The sequence below is a fragment of the Dipodomys merriami genome, unplaced genomic scaffold (genome assembly GCF_024711535.1).
Source record: "Dipodomys merriami isolate MVZ:Mamm:240054 unplaced genomic scaffold, mDipMer1.0.p SCAF_12, whole genome shotgun sequence".
NCBI lineage: Eukaryota > Metazoa > Chordata > Mammalia > Rodentia > Heteromyidae > Dipodomys > Dipodomys merriami.
This window is the reverse complement of record NW_027202493.1, coordinates 10,542,148-10,556,711: the sequence shown is the minus strand read 5'-3', so window position 1 is coordinate 10,556,711 and position 14,564 is coordinate 10,542,148. Positions and strand designations below refer to the sequence as shown.

Here is a 14,564-nt window from a genome sequence, read left to right as displayed (position 1 = left end):
TTAATAGGCGAACATGCTCTGTTGCTTTCTTTTCCCACTCTTGTTTATTAGAATGTTCAGTAGGGTCGATAAATTACTATCAATATGTTATTATTGTATGTTATCATACATAATAGTGAGCTTACCCTGAGTGCCTAGAGTTTTAATTATGGCTCAAATAGTATGACATTAAACTATATTCTTTTTAAGCCTCATGTCTTCATTATGCAACAGAACTAAAATTTGTTTGTATGGTAGAGACTCCTTGGGAGTCTCTACTTACATATCGTACATGAAACACTTAGTCTAACAACTCTTCTTGAGAGTTCAATAGCTGTTAAATACTGTTTTCATTAGAATCACTGAGCTTTAGCTGCCTTTCAAGAAGGAAGAACAGAATGTGGACCCAAGAGTCACTATGTATCTTTTTCTTAAAGAAAGATAGCTAAACTTCTCTGGAAAGTCCATGTGGAATAGCCTTTCCATAAACAGAACCAGCTAGAGTTTCAAGCTGGTTTCAAGTGGTATATTTGGGGCCTTTCATGAAGATATAAAATTCATTAGACTACCCAGCTTGGAAGAAAGTGCTCTATTTATCAAGAAGATTCCTTTCTATTCCTTGTTCCTATTATTTAATTCAATTTTTTAGAAATACCCACAGTATCTAAAATATAACCTCAAGTCAACCTTTTAAACTACAACCTCTCACTGATAGAAGGCAGTACAAACAACCATAATTTGCTGATGAAAATAAAATAGACTAATTACACCAAATATAAAAGCCCACTCTATTTTTGTGCTTGGTTAGCTGCTAGAAGCCCTTCAAATTTTTCAGCAGCCTTGTTAGTCTCACCACTGGAAGTTAAAAACTTCAAGGAAGCAGGATGCTGGTGTCTCACCATTTGTAATTCTAGCTATTTGGAAGGCTAATATCTGAGGCTTTTGGTTCAAAGCTAGCCTAGGCAGGAAAGTTCCTGAGACTTTTACCTTCAATTAACGACCAAAAAGCTGAAAGTAGAGCTGTGATCCAAGTAGAAGGGTGCTATCCTTGAACACAAAGACTCAGGGACCCAGACTCTAAGTTCAAGCCCCAGGACTGCATAAAAAAAATCTTCAATGGTAGCAGTAAGGCAACATAGGCATTAGGAAAGTGAAAGAGGAAGACAGATCATATATATATATATATATATATATATATATATATATCCATACATATATATACACACACATATATATATATATATACGCACACACACACATATATATATATAGGTTAGAAATCAAAAATAAGATAAACTTTCTCTATGCTTTTGTGTCACTCAAATATCAGTGTTCTTGACTTGCAACAGTCCTAACAAAACCAGAGATTAGAAGGAATTTGTATTGAATTGTAGTCAGCTGAAATGGAGGGAAGAAAGGGTTCTTTCTAATAAATTGTTATCATAGGCCTATATTGTATACACATCTAAGGAGTAATTTATTAATACCATTTATCTCATCTAAAAGCCAAAGTAGACAAGAGAGGATTTGCTGTGTGTCCGTGAGAAATAAAGATGTTTTAAGAATAGATTTGTGAGTCAGTGTTTGTATTTGAATTTGCCTGAGCCTTTGAATTGTGTTTTTGTCTGTCTAGCAATATGTATCTAAGAACGTAATCTCCAGTGAGCATATCGTTGAGAGAGAAGCAGAGACATCTTTTTCCACCAGTCATTATACCTCAACAGCCCATCACTCTACTACCGTCACTCAGACTCCTAGTCACAGGTATGAAATAAAAACTTGCTAGCATTACCCTAAGGACAAATACTTTCACAATACCTTTTGATTCAGTGCCTAAAAAGAGACATGGAACATTGCTGAGACACTAAATTAAATAGTCCTGTACCTAAACAAACTTGAGACATTAGTAGCTCTCACCTTAATTGCTTATAAATCTGAGCATCAATTTTTACTTTCCCAAAAAGTAAAACAGGGACTAGCAATAATTGCCTACATTGTCTACATATGCTTTACTACTCACTAAACTGCCTCACTGCCATAGATTCTAGATAATACATAAAAATTACGTTCTAACACCTTTTAACAGCTCTGGGAAATACCTGAAAGAAGTAGTGAACCCTATAACTGAACTCTCAATTCTTATATACTCTAATGATTTCAAACGGACTGCAGTCTACCAAAAACAACACTAGAATTTCAGTTATAGCTCCTTCAATAAAATATTTCTTCAACCTAAGCCATTCAAAGACAGAGAAACGTAGTGGCATTTGATGAGTATGTATTGATGAGTGAACAAACGAATAAGCTTCAAAACAAGTCTGAATCATGATCCTCTTTCTAGCAAATACTTTCGTAATTCTATTCTTAAACAGTGTTCTAGTGAGCTCTGGTGCATCAGTTGTTTTAAATATTTGGTAGAATTACTACTGTTTATTTCAATGTTTGCATATTAAAAAAAAATCTCACTGCCTTTCATGTTTCCTTCCTTCCACCCTTAGCTGGAGCAATGGACACACAGAAAGCATCCTTTCGGGGAGCCACTCTGTAATCATGATGTCATCAGTAGAAAACAGTAGGCACAGCAGCCCTTCTGGGGGTCCAAGAGGACGTCTTAATGGCTTGGGAGGCCCTCGAGAATGTAACAGCTTCCTCAGGCATGCCAGAGAAACCCCTGACTCCTACCGAGACTCTCCTCATAGTGAAAGGTAAAACTGAAAAGCAATGCTACCGCAAGGAGAACCTCTGTAAGACAATCCCTGTGAGCACTGCAGTCTCACCTAAGGAAATCTACCCAATCAGAATAAGGGGCTGCAGTTCCGTGGTGCTCCTAGTTGATGAAGTCCTCCTTTTGTTTGACTGAACTCATTTCTCCTGAGCTGCTCACATCGTCCCAGTGGCTGACCAGGCATCAGACTCTTTAAAGAGCTGGAGTGATTTGATATGGAAGGTGCAGCAGACTTGGAATTCCAAGACCTAGCCTTAGGCTCAGACCCTAGACAAATGGCACCAATGCTTAATAAGGACCCTTCTCTAATTCCAGTTTGCAGTTGTCCAAACTTTAATTTGGTGGTGGAGCTGGCCTCATGTTCTCCTACATTCCGTCTTACCTTCCAGCCTCAGTTAAATCAAGTCAGGGGCTATGTCACTGCTGGTGGTCATGGGGGAACACATACTTGCACCCCACCATATCATATCCCATTCCAGAAGGGACAAATAAAATATTTTGTATGCTGCATGTGGCAGTCTTCACAGGTGGATTTCAAAGTAGATATTGCATTTGCCTTGGCCTCTTCATTCCAAATTGTTTTGCCATTCTATTGGGGAGATAGGGTCAGGTTTCAGGGAGTAACCACAAAGGTACAATAAATAATGGAGGAAAGCGAACTGAATGGCATGTTAAATAAGAATATGGAATCATATCTTCTCTTTGTCCATTTTCATGTATGCTGGAACAAATTTCCACCCAGTCAGGCTTTTAGCCCATCAACAAACTGTTCCATAATGGTTTTCAATCACCTGGATTGTTTTTTTAGTGACATATTCTAAAAGACACCTTTGCTATACGGATAGGATTCCACAAAAAATAACAAAGGAGGATCCTGTGGGAATTCTCAGGTCATATATGGAGCCTACTAAGCATTTACTATCTTTCTCCTCAAATGGCATTTTAGAGCTGTATGGAATTTTGGGGATTTGCATTTCTCAAGAACCCATCTATGAAATAGCAGTCAGAGTCCTAAACTGGCTTCAAATATTAGCCTTAAATTCATGTACTTACATCTTTACATATTAAGGAGAAGAAAATTCTACCTATGGTAGTTCAGTCTTTTTGACACAGGAAAAGGAGGCTGGGGTAATGTTTTGTCATGATGACCTATGATGGTAATCTTTGAAAGCTGACCTATCCCTGTTGGATAGACTTTCTTGCATACCCAAGATACTACCTAGGACTGCAAAATGTACCTCAAATGTAAAGATCATACAGAGAAATGATAAATCACGTGTGTGTGTGTGTTGATTGGATTTGGATAAGCATCTCTCAGAGTGCAACTTAAGACCCTTCCAAACAAACAAAAAAAAATCTGTAGACTCAAGGCTCCAATATTTCAGTCTCTGACATACTTTCCCAGTTTAGACATAGCTGGATCTCACATCCATATCACTGTGAGTCATGGAAGTTACTAGACCTCCTCTTCCTGTTAGCTAGAGTTCAGCTAGTGGTGTCCTGTGTCATCACAAGTCACATCAAATTAGACTCTGCTAATGTCAGGGGGAGGAAAAGTCCTTTAGTGCTATGCTTAGGTGACAGTTTTTTAATCATACATTGAGAAATGTGACTCATCCCCTTTGGTGCCAAAAGGCAGCCCATCTTATTCTGGCAAAGGCATGGGGAATATGCTTTGGGTGTCCTGATGGCTATATTCACTGAACAGTATTAAGCACAGAATATCATCAGGTATCTTGGTACTACCTGCCCACAAAAAATGGCTAGGCATTTTGACTGATGTTTGCATACACATCTGTACGGAAGCCTAGGGATAATATAACCATAGGCATTAAAAGAGAAGTCTGGTGGGGCACTGGTGGTTTATACTTAATAGTCCTAGCTACTCAGAAGGCTGATATCTGAAGACTGCAGTTCAAAACCAGCCCAGGCAGGAAAGTCCATGAGGCTCTTATCTCCAACTCTCCCAACCCCCCCCCAAAAAAAAACAGAAGTGGAGGTGTGGCTCAAGTAACCTTGAACACAAAAGCTCAGAGACAGTGTCCAGGTCCTGAGTCCAAGTCCCACAACCCATATGAATGAGAGAGAGAGAGAGAGAGAGAGAGAGAGAGAGAGAGAGAGAGAGAGAGAGAGAGAGAGAGAGAGAGAGAGAGAGAGAGAGAGAGAGAGAGAGAGGAGAGAAGGGAGGGAGAGAGAGAGGGGGGAGGGAGAGAGACAGCACAGTTGGAAGAGAGGTAGATTGGAGATTGGACATACTCTCCACTGTGGTAACTATGAGACCAACACCAGGGTCTCTCAGGCTTCCCTTTGTATGTCTTGGACCCTGGAATGGATAGTTGCAAATTGAATGTTAACTAGAAGCATTTTGTGGGAAAAAAAAATGAAAAGCACACAAATGTATTACACTGTTGTCAGGAATAAATCTAAGTTACTATGCTCTTTTTTTTTCATAAGACATAACCTTATAGCTGAGCTAAGGAGAAACAAGGCACAAAGAGCCAAATGCATGCAGATCCAGCTCTCAGCAACTCATCTTAGATCTTCTTCCATTCCCCATTTGGGCTTCATTCTCTAAGACCTTTTGGCCTTTAGGAAGGTATAGTATTTAAGTAATATTTTTTTTCCCTTCCAAATCCCTGAGCCTTGGTCCTCATAAGCTGAGAAGTTTTCAGGACCTAGAGCCCTCTTTTCTTGGCTCTTATCTAAATTCATGATGAAATAGAAAAATTCCCAAAGCCTTGAAACAAACTAGACAATTTACCTGATTTTTTTTTGCATGTACTGCTGTGAGGCAACTCTTGGCTACATAATTTTAGATCCCAAGGGTACTGAATTTCCTAGTGTAAAAATGGAGACGCATACAATGAAAAGTCTTCTCTGACGCTAGCCTATCATGAACTCTGTCCCCTTACCCTCCCTGCTCTATGCCTTTTATTCCACCACACTTATGCAGGGTATTCTGTGCTCACACAGGTATGTGTCAGCCATGACCACCCCGGCTCGTATGTCACCAGTAGATTTCCACACGCCAAGCTCCCCCAAATCGCCCCCTTCGGAAATGTCTCCGCCTGTGTCCAGCATGACGGTATCCATGCCTTCCATGGCAGTGAGCCCCTTCATAGAAGAAGAGAGACCTCTGCTTCTTGTGACGCCACCAAGGCTGCGGGAGAAGAAGTATGATCACCACCCTCCACAATTCAACTCTTTCCATCACAACCCTGTGCATGAGAGTAGCAGCCTCCCCCCTAGCCCCTTGAGGATAGTGGAGGATGAGGAGTATGAAACAACCCAGGAGTATGAGCCAGCTCAAGAGCCTGTTAAGAAACTCACCAACAGCCGGAGGGCCAAAAGAACCAAGCCCAATGGCCACATTGCCAACAGGTTGGAAATGGACAGCAACACAAGCTCTGAGAGCAGTAACTCAGAGAGTGAAACAGAAGATGAAAGAGTAGGTGAAGATACACCTTTCCTGGGCATACAGAACCCCCTGGCAGCCAGTGTTGAAGTGACACCTGCCTTTCGCCTGACTGACAACAGGACTAACCCAGCAGGCCGCTTCTCCACCCAGGAAGAATTACAGGCCAGGCTGTCTAGTGTCATTGCTAACCAAGACCCTATCGCTGTATAAAACCCAAATAAACACATAGATTCACCTGTAAAACTTTATTTTATATAATAAAGTATTCCACCTTAAATTAAACAATTTATTTTATTTTAGCAGTTCTGCAAATAGAAAACAGGAAAAAAAACTTTTATAAATTAAATATATGTATGTAAAAAAAATGTGTTATGTGCCATATGTAGCAATTTTTTACAGTATTTCAAAATGAGAAAGATATCAATGGTGCCTTTATGTTATGTTATGTCCAGAGCAAGTTTTGTACAGTTACAGTGATTGCTTTTCCACAGTATTTCAGCAAAACCTTCCAGATATTCAGTTTTTTGCTGGCTTCTTGTGCATTGCATTCTAATGTGGACTGGATGTATGATTTGCAAGACTTGCAACTGTCTGTCTGTTTGCTTGTAGCAGCACCCCAACCAGTACGTCTTGTAATGGCACATCCATCCAAGTACTCTTCTCTTTTGTATGAAGTTTTCTTTGCTTTTGAATATGAAATGAGTTCTGTCGACTCTGTCAGCCAAAGGTTTGCTTCACTGGGCTCTGAGATAATAGTAGATCCAACAGCATGCTACTATTAAATACAGCAGGAAACTGCATTAAGTAATGTTAAATATTAGGAAGAAAGTAATACTGTGATTTTTTTAAAAAAAAAACTGTATTATTATTCAGAAGATAGCTTGCTCTTGCTAAAAAGAGCTACCACTGACTTTATTTTAACTTATTTTTTTTTCCTTGAAAAAGAACAATCATTTTAGGGATAGCTTAGAAAATGGGTTCCGGCTTGCTATCAGGGTAAATCTAACAGCTTCGATAGAAGAGGACTCAATTCCACTTTCTCTCTAAGAAAATGATTTAGCAGCTCATCTAGTTGAACAGCAAACCATAACCGATAAAGGTGCAGTCATTTCTGGTGGGTTTTATTTTTCTTCTTCACCGATTCGGGAGCTATTGATTGGCTGTGTCTTCTCAGCTCTGGAAGAAGCAGATCACGGCACAACAAAAAAAATCCAGCCCAAATAGCACACTCACCAACCTGTCTCCAACACTTGTATAGTGAAAAGTGTCTGTTGTACACGGCAATGGCTTGTCACCATAGGAAAATGTTCCTATTGTAGCATGTTTAGAAGGGGGAGGGGGAAATGTGTAGAAGACACAGATAGAGAGTGGTTGTGTGACTTGGTTGACATTTTAAAGTATGGTTGACCTCTCCTTTCTGCCCCTTCTGTTTCTCTTGTTTTTTCAACGTTGCCCTGATTGAGTTGTAACTATGCACGAACACTTCTTGTCAGAATTGGCCATGTGATTTGTGATGAGCAAGAACCTTCCCCGGTAGTAATTCACTAGGAATGGCAATAGTGCTGGAAAAAATTGCACCTTTACTTGCAGAAGTAGCCCCTACCTCTGGACTGACGTCTCCAGTGACAGCCTATACCACCCATTTTCCTCTCTCTTCATTTTTGCCTTACCGCTACAAAAGCAGGACTAAGACTGGGCTGCACCTGGCATGTTCTCTTGTGACTGCAAATCCAGTGAAGGCCTACAGATATTGATATTTGAACTCACTGCTCATGCAGGAAAATAAGAAAAGTAGCCCTAAACCATGCAAATCCTCTTTCGATTCCCTGGCTGGTGTCTGCCGAGTCAGGTCTGGAGCTTTGCTTATGCTCACATGGCTTCCTAGGATCTATGGAGCAACATGGAAAACCAGTTAGCAGAGGGTTCACGAAGTCAATGACAATCGATGTGTCTTGTTCACAAGTGAACTGAATTTCTTCCACCAAATCCTATGCTACAGAGGAGAGGGAAGAAACGACATGCAAATGTTGGCTGGGCATATGTTAATGTCATTATACTCCTATATGTTCCTACACTCTACAGAGATGTTTGTCGGAAGGTCTTTGAAGTTATACTTAATGTTTGCTATCCCATACTTTTTGTCCCTTTTATACACCCCACTTTCTCTGTGGTCAACATTGATCTTGTTGCTTTTTAACCTACACAGAGGCATCCCCTCAAGTTGTACTGATTTCCCAATTCCAGAGACATGAGACCGCTCCTGGAAGGAAAATAATTCAGCTTCAAAGAAGTTCTCCAAATTATTTTTAATATCGCCTTTGAATATCTTGGCTCTTTCTTCAATATTTTCATAAAGCAATTTCTATCATTATTTTCAAGACCCTTAAACATCTTGTTCCAACCTCCTTGGGCAGCAGGGTATGCAAATGTCCTCTTTGGAAAAATAAATAAAATTTTCTGATTAAAAAAAATGAGCATGAGCAGCCTTTCCCTCAGTATAAGCATTGCTGCAAATGCTAACATTTCAAAGATATATGAAATTTTATTTTCAGCCTGATTCTGGTCACTCAGAAAAGTGGCATGTTAGTTAAGACACCTTTTTCCCCTATGGAGCAAGAAATTCCTTTGATAAGAAAAATCAGTTGGCTGTTCAAAGCTACTTACTTCAGCCTCCAGATTTATGTTCACAGGGACATTGCAGGGAGGTGGCTTTAATGCCACCTCACTCTCAGTCATCCCTGTTTATAAATTCAGGCAGTGCCTTGGTAGCCCAAAGGAATAGAAAACCTATGTTCCTGGCATACAGAAAGCCATCTTGGGTTTTAAGGCCATGGAAATTACCCAGAAGCTTGACAGCAACTTGTTATTCTGGGTCTGAAATCATATTCCCCCAAAGGGTATGAAGTGAAGCAGAGAATGTACATAATGTCCTTTTTTCTCATGCAACATTCATTTTCTTCTCTGTTTTCCCTCTTTTTCTTTCTTTCTTTCCCAACAGTGCCTGGTGGACAGCCTTCAGATTTATACAAACTGGTCCTCTGTGTAGGAAAATGTGTCCCAACTAGCTATCTGCTATATTCTTCTTGTTCATTCTGACTGTCTTTATATAGGTGGAGTTGATCCAGGGTAACTTGCTCCAAATTTTCTTTTCTTTTCTTTTCATTTTTTGGCCTGAGGATATAGGGCACATGGCTCATATTGACAAAAATATGGAAGGTCTTTTAGTACTGGCTGCATTCCACCAGCTACAGAATTTCTGTTTTCAAAGATCCATTAAACACTGTACAGAAATACAGATAAAAAGGAAATGGCCACATATCACAAGTTTTATTTCATATTCTTTTGTAAATACATATTGTACATTGCTTGGATTTTTTTAAATCACTTTCTGTCTTTATGAGTTAATGTCAGTTTTTACTCTCTCAACTGTGTAACATTGTAAATAACATAATGTCCTTTATTATTTATATTTAAGCATCTAACATAGAGAGTATTGTTTTCATATAAGTTTAAGATAAATGTTAAAAATATATGTTTTTTCCTTTGCTTTAAAATTATGTACCTTTTTCTTTTCTTTTTTTTTTGTTTGTTTGAAAAGAATAATTTATTGTTCAGGAGAAAGAATGTATATGTAATTGAAACTATTTGAAGAATGCACATTTGAAGGCCGTGAGGTACTGATAAACTAAAGAATTTATTATCCAAAATACTAAGCAATAAGTAATTGTGATTTATTTAAAGTTTTGTTCATTTTCCCAAGAAAGTCATACTGCAATAAAAAAAACAAATGCGATCTGTGGAGACTTGAGTGTGTTGTTCAGCAGACTAATGTTTCAGTCTGTTAGACCAGCACCTTCTGTCTTGCTGTGACAGTTGTACTAACATAGTGGAAATGTGCTTCTTGGATCTCACCATCATCTTGTCTGTCTGTTGCTTTTGCCACACAATTCATCCTTGAGTCATCTGCCACCTGGTTCTGTTTACCTCCTTCCTCCTTGTTGAAGGGACCACAAAGCAGTGGGAGGCTTCCATCCTTGTCTACTCTACCTCCCATACACAATGGCATCAGAGAGAAACAGTTCATGGAACAACTGCCAGGATTCAGCTTGCTACTATGTTGTCTAGTGACAGCCAGAAACTTCTTGAGATTAATGGAAAATGTCACTGTGCCCATCCCATTCGATCAGGAAAGAGGAAAAATAAATGCTATCAGGGTTCAAGTGGTCCAATAGCCACAATCTCTAAAAGGCAGTCATGCTAAGCATCCTTATGGCTTCAGTAAATTTGCTTTCCATCAGACCCATGGCTCTATAGAAAGATAAGGCCCCATCAAATTCATTCCTCTCATTCTATCAATAAATCAAACTGATGCCCATCTTACAGCTCAGGGAGGGGTTTATGCATGAAATATCTCTCGTGTTCTAAGGCTTGTCATAGAAATGAAGACATTACTTTTCTTACTGAAATTAACCTACACAAAAGCCATATTTTGACAGATATTTATGTGCTACTTTTTTTTATATATTTCAGGCATTTTATTCAGTGTCAGAAAAGTTAAGTGCTTCTAAAAGACAGGGAATGGGCATGAGCAATCTTGGCGGTTCCAAATGCCTGCCTTTGTAGTTTGACCATACCTGAGATTTTCCATCCAAGTCTACCTCCATATATGTACACAATTTCTGTTACCTAGTAATAGCTCCACAAGAGTCATTTCCAAACACCGTGGATGTCTAGGAGATTTAAATGGAAGCTTTCAACTATGCATTCCTGAGGCCACAACATCAATTCACAACCCACTAGCTTCTCAGCCAACCAGCCAGGCAGCAGCTCAGAAAGTACAGAATATTTTAAAAGTTAAAATTTAAATATGTTGATGTTTCATCCATTCCCCATCCTAACTGAAAACTACAAGCAACAATTTTAGTAGTTCAGGGTAAAATTGTTTCCATAGGCTACCATTCTTTCAAGACAATCTTTCACTTCTCGTCAAATGACAGATCTTGATAATAATTACATTTCAGTTATAGTTATCTCTTGAAAATCGAACCCAAGCCAGATGTAGAAACTAGCAAGCCTCTGTCCTTTCTACCAGTAGTCTTTACTCTCTGTTCTCATGATAAATGGCCAGAGGACTTGTCAGGGAGTTGGGGATAAATCAAGCCAATCTGCAATCCAGATATGTAAGTTGCAGTAAAATTAAGTTATGCAAATTACTACTCCCCAAAATTTATTTGGTAGGAAATGGAAAGATAACTCACCTATGAAAAATAAAGTCTTCCTGTTGGTACCAGAAATACCAATATTCCTAATCTTTAAGAAAGCTGTTGGATAAGGTAGTCCTGTTGTTTCCTGCATGTGCCTTTTAGCATCTTGATAGTATCCTCATATGGCAGCTATTGGTTTTGAATGTCAAGCTTTAAAACATCATCTATTATAGAGAAATGACTTGTTTTGTAGAGCTAACTCATCATAATCTACCAGATCCATTTAAAAACAGACATAGTGAAAGAGACCAGTGATTCCTAAAAAGGAGGCAGAGACTGGAGTAATAATGATACCTAGGATCCTTTTCTAACTCCTCTTCGAATGGACATATTAGGAACAGAACAAGGTACAGAAAAAGACATCTCTTCTCATTACACAGCATACTGATGAGGAGGAAGAATTACCTTTGTAGATTTAAACATCTTTAATGGCTTGTGCATAGATTGGCTCACACACAGGGAAATGAACTATTAAATATAAATAATGTTCTATAATCTCTTATGACTCAAAAAAACCTTTTTTTATATCTTTTCTCCTTTTCTCCTGATATAATAAATGATGGGGAAAATTTAGGCTCAGAGTGGTTGAAAAAAATCTCTCTTGAAGTTACATATTAAGTAAATTATAGCAGCAATATTTGTATCTAGGTTTTCTTACTATCATTTCTCAAACTCCTACCTTCTGCCCAGGTCCTAAGCATAAACAGGACTTTTAGCTTGAGTTTTCATTCTTTTACATATACAATGCAATTAGTAGCCTCTAAAATCAAGTTTCCTTTTGGAAGAACATGAGCTATTGGTTCAGAGAAATTCTAGAACCCAATTCATTTGGCTTTGTGACTCAATGCATCTTTCATTAAACTTTACTTTCTAAAGAAATGATCTGTAGCCGGGAGAGTGATTTCACAACTCTCAATAGATAGATTGCAAATTCTAGTCAAAAGAAGATGTGGAGGTAGAGGAATATATCCCTACTACTACTTGGCAACTTTGTAAATGTAGGCAATTTTCTCCCCCTGATTTATTTCCTAATCTCTAACCACAAAACTGTGCTGCAGGCAGGATTCAAGTTGAACACATGGAAGGAAATTATGTGAATACTCACATAATGTGAGTATTCAAATTTCTTCTTCCATTCACTTCTTCTATTCCAGTTTCTTATACTAAGGAATCAAAGTTTCCAATGGTACAATGCAGCACAAGTGCACCCAGTAAACATATTTGACCATTTCTTCAATCTGATGCCACTCAACAAATTCACTTTAACAACAGCTGTATGTGGAGAACTATAATCCATCCAAAAAGCATTTAAAACCATTGCTTAAATACTAAGCTCTCTTAGAATGAGTTATGAGCATAATAACTTGCTTTTACAAAGCCATACCATTTCATGTCAATTATCTAATTTTAATGGAATTTTAATTATTACTGATTCCTTATAGTCTCACAGGAACTTACTGAAACATGACTCTGTAGAGTTTCATACCACCCTCAAACTTCTTTGCAAATATCTAGTAGGATAACCCCAAAAATGGTCCTAACCTAACCTGACAGTATATCTTGGTCAGCGCACCTTCATTTGCCTTACTTTCACCCCTAATCTTAACATATTCTAATTTCTTTTTCTTTTGAACGCTTCACGAATTTGCATGTCATCCTTGCGCAGGGGCAATGCTAATCTTCTCTGGATCATTCCAATTTTAGTATATGTGTTGCCGAAGTGAACACCATATTCTAATTTCTTATATAAAGGTCTGCAAAGTGATGAAATTCAGAATCAAGACTGATATGACCATTTTTATGAAAAAAAGAACATAGCTCATGGATATTTATCACTCACTCCCATTACCTATCCAATAAATATTAAGGTTCTTACTGACTCTTTTCTCCATGCATAAAGCAGGATTCTCTTATGAATGTGATTCATAATTTATGGATTTAAGCTATTTAGGTTCAATCCTTTAAAACTTCATTCACAAGAAGAATGGCAGATGTTTCATGATATCAATCATCAGGCTTGCGGTATCAGCATGGTTCACAGCAAGAGTCTAACATACTTTTCCATATACTTCCTTGACTTCCAACTGAAATATATGTATATATTTATTGAGAATAATTGCAACCCTCACTCACCATAAAAATAACAGGAAACAATGCATGTAAACTTTGTATCTTTCTGGCTAATGTTGTTAGGAGTTTAGCTAACACCTGTCTTCCCAGGCTTTCATGAGGTGATTGACATTTTAGGAAGTAAGGTGATGATCTAGCTTCTGCATAATGTGGGAACTTACAGATTGGATGGTGGTCTAGATCTCCTCTGGTGCCTTATAAAGTGGAGCTTACAGCAAACTTTGTATCTGCTTCAGAGAATTGGGCTTTATTGGCATAAGCTTTTGCAGCTAACAAGATATCAAACAATTTTCCTTTGGGTCCTAGTCTTGCTCTGCCATGAATCAGGAAAAGAAAAAAATGGTACACATTATCCACTTGTTCCCACCTTCCCATTTCCCTATAACCACATCCTGCCAAGTACAAGTTGGTTCTGCCTTCACACAAGAGTCTCACTCAAATACCCCAGAAAAACTCCATTACTGGGAGTTCTTCTTTTCCCAGCTCTTCATTCTTGATTGATACGTTAATTATGCAGACTGGTCATCTCATATGGTATATACATATTACTTTCTCATACTGTGCCCCCAGAAAGGTAAATTAATATCATGTGTTAAATATTTTAAAATCAAATCATACGGCTTCATATTTTGAACAAAATCTTAGTAAGAAATGATTGGGTTTCAAGAGAAATTTAAAGTAATATTATTAGACATGGGAACTTCCCTGATTGGAACAGTCACATGATATTATCTTTTCCATTATTTTCTTTGTCCCTAGACTTTTCCTTCACAACAACAACAAAAATGAATATTTTTACTAGCTCCACTACGTTTGTTGGAGATTACCTTATTTGAAAAATATATTTGCTAGTCAGGAATGTAAAAGAAGAACCTTGCATTCTTTCTATGAAGGTGTTCACACAGAGTTACAGAGCTGTAGGGTCCCACTCAGGGTCAAAACCATGTCATTTATAAAAGGAGTAACTGAGGAAATAACCCCTCCTCTGGTTAGTAGACCCAACTGTCCCCCACTGTCCAAGTCAAACCTGAGCAATATTCTATATTTC

At 38.3% G+C, this 14,564-nt stretch overlaps 1 protein-coding gene and 1 non-coding gene across 13 annotated transcripts in view; one reads left to right on the top strand and one right to left on the bottom strand.

The window, feature by feature from the left end:
- Nrg1 (neuregulin 1) overlaps positions 1-10,347 on the top strand; it is a 1,056,971-nt gene extending 1,046,624 nt beyond the window's left edge. For 4 of the 12 annotated variants that reach the window (XM_070016215.1, XM_070016219.1, XM_070016217.1 and 1 more), the window contains 3 exons: positions 1,613-1,743; positions 2,478-2,684; positions 5,678-10,343. In XM_070016215.1, coding sequence (XP_069872316.1) covers positions 1,613-1,743; positions 2,478-2,684; positions 5,678-6,332 — 993 coding nt within the window. In that variant the 3' untranslated portion in view covers positions 6,333-10,343. Of the gene's footprint in view, positions 1-1,612; positions 1,744-2,477; positions 2,685-5,158; positions 5,301-5,677 lie in introns of all 12 variants that reach the window. The other 8 variants (XM_070016214.1, XM_070016211.1, XM_070016213.1 and 5 more) reach the window with 4 other exon arrangements.
- Positions 10,348-13,007: 2,660 nt separating this feature from the next.
- LOC138823452 (U6 spliceosomal RNA) lies at positions 13,008-13,114 on the bottom strand. The gene has a single exon (XR_011370812.1). It is a non-coding gene; the product is annotated as a U6 spliceosomal RNA (small nuclear RNA).
- Between the last annotated feature and the right edge of the window lie 1,450 nt (positions 13,115-14,564).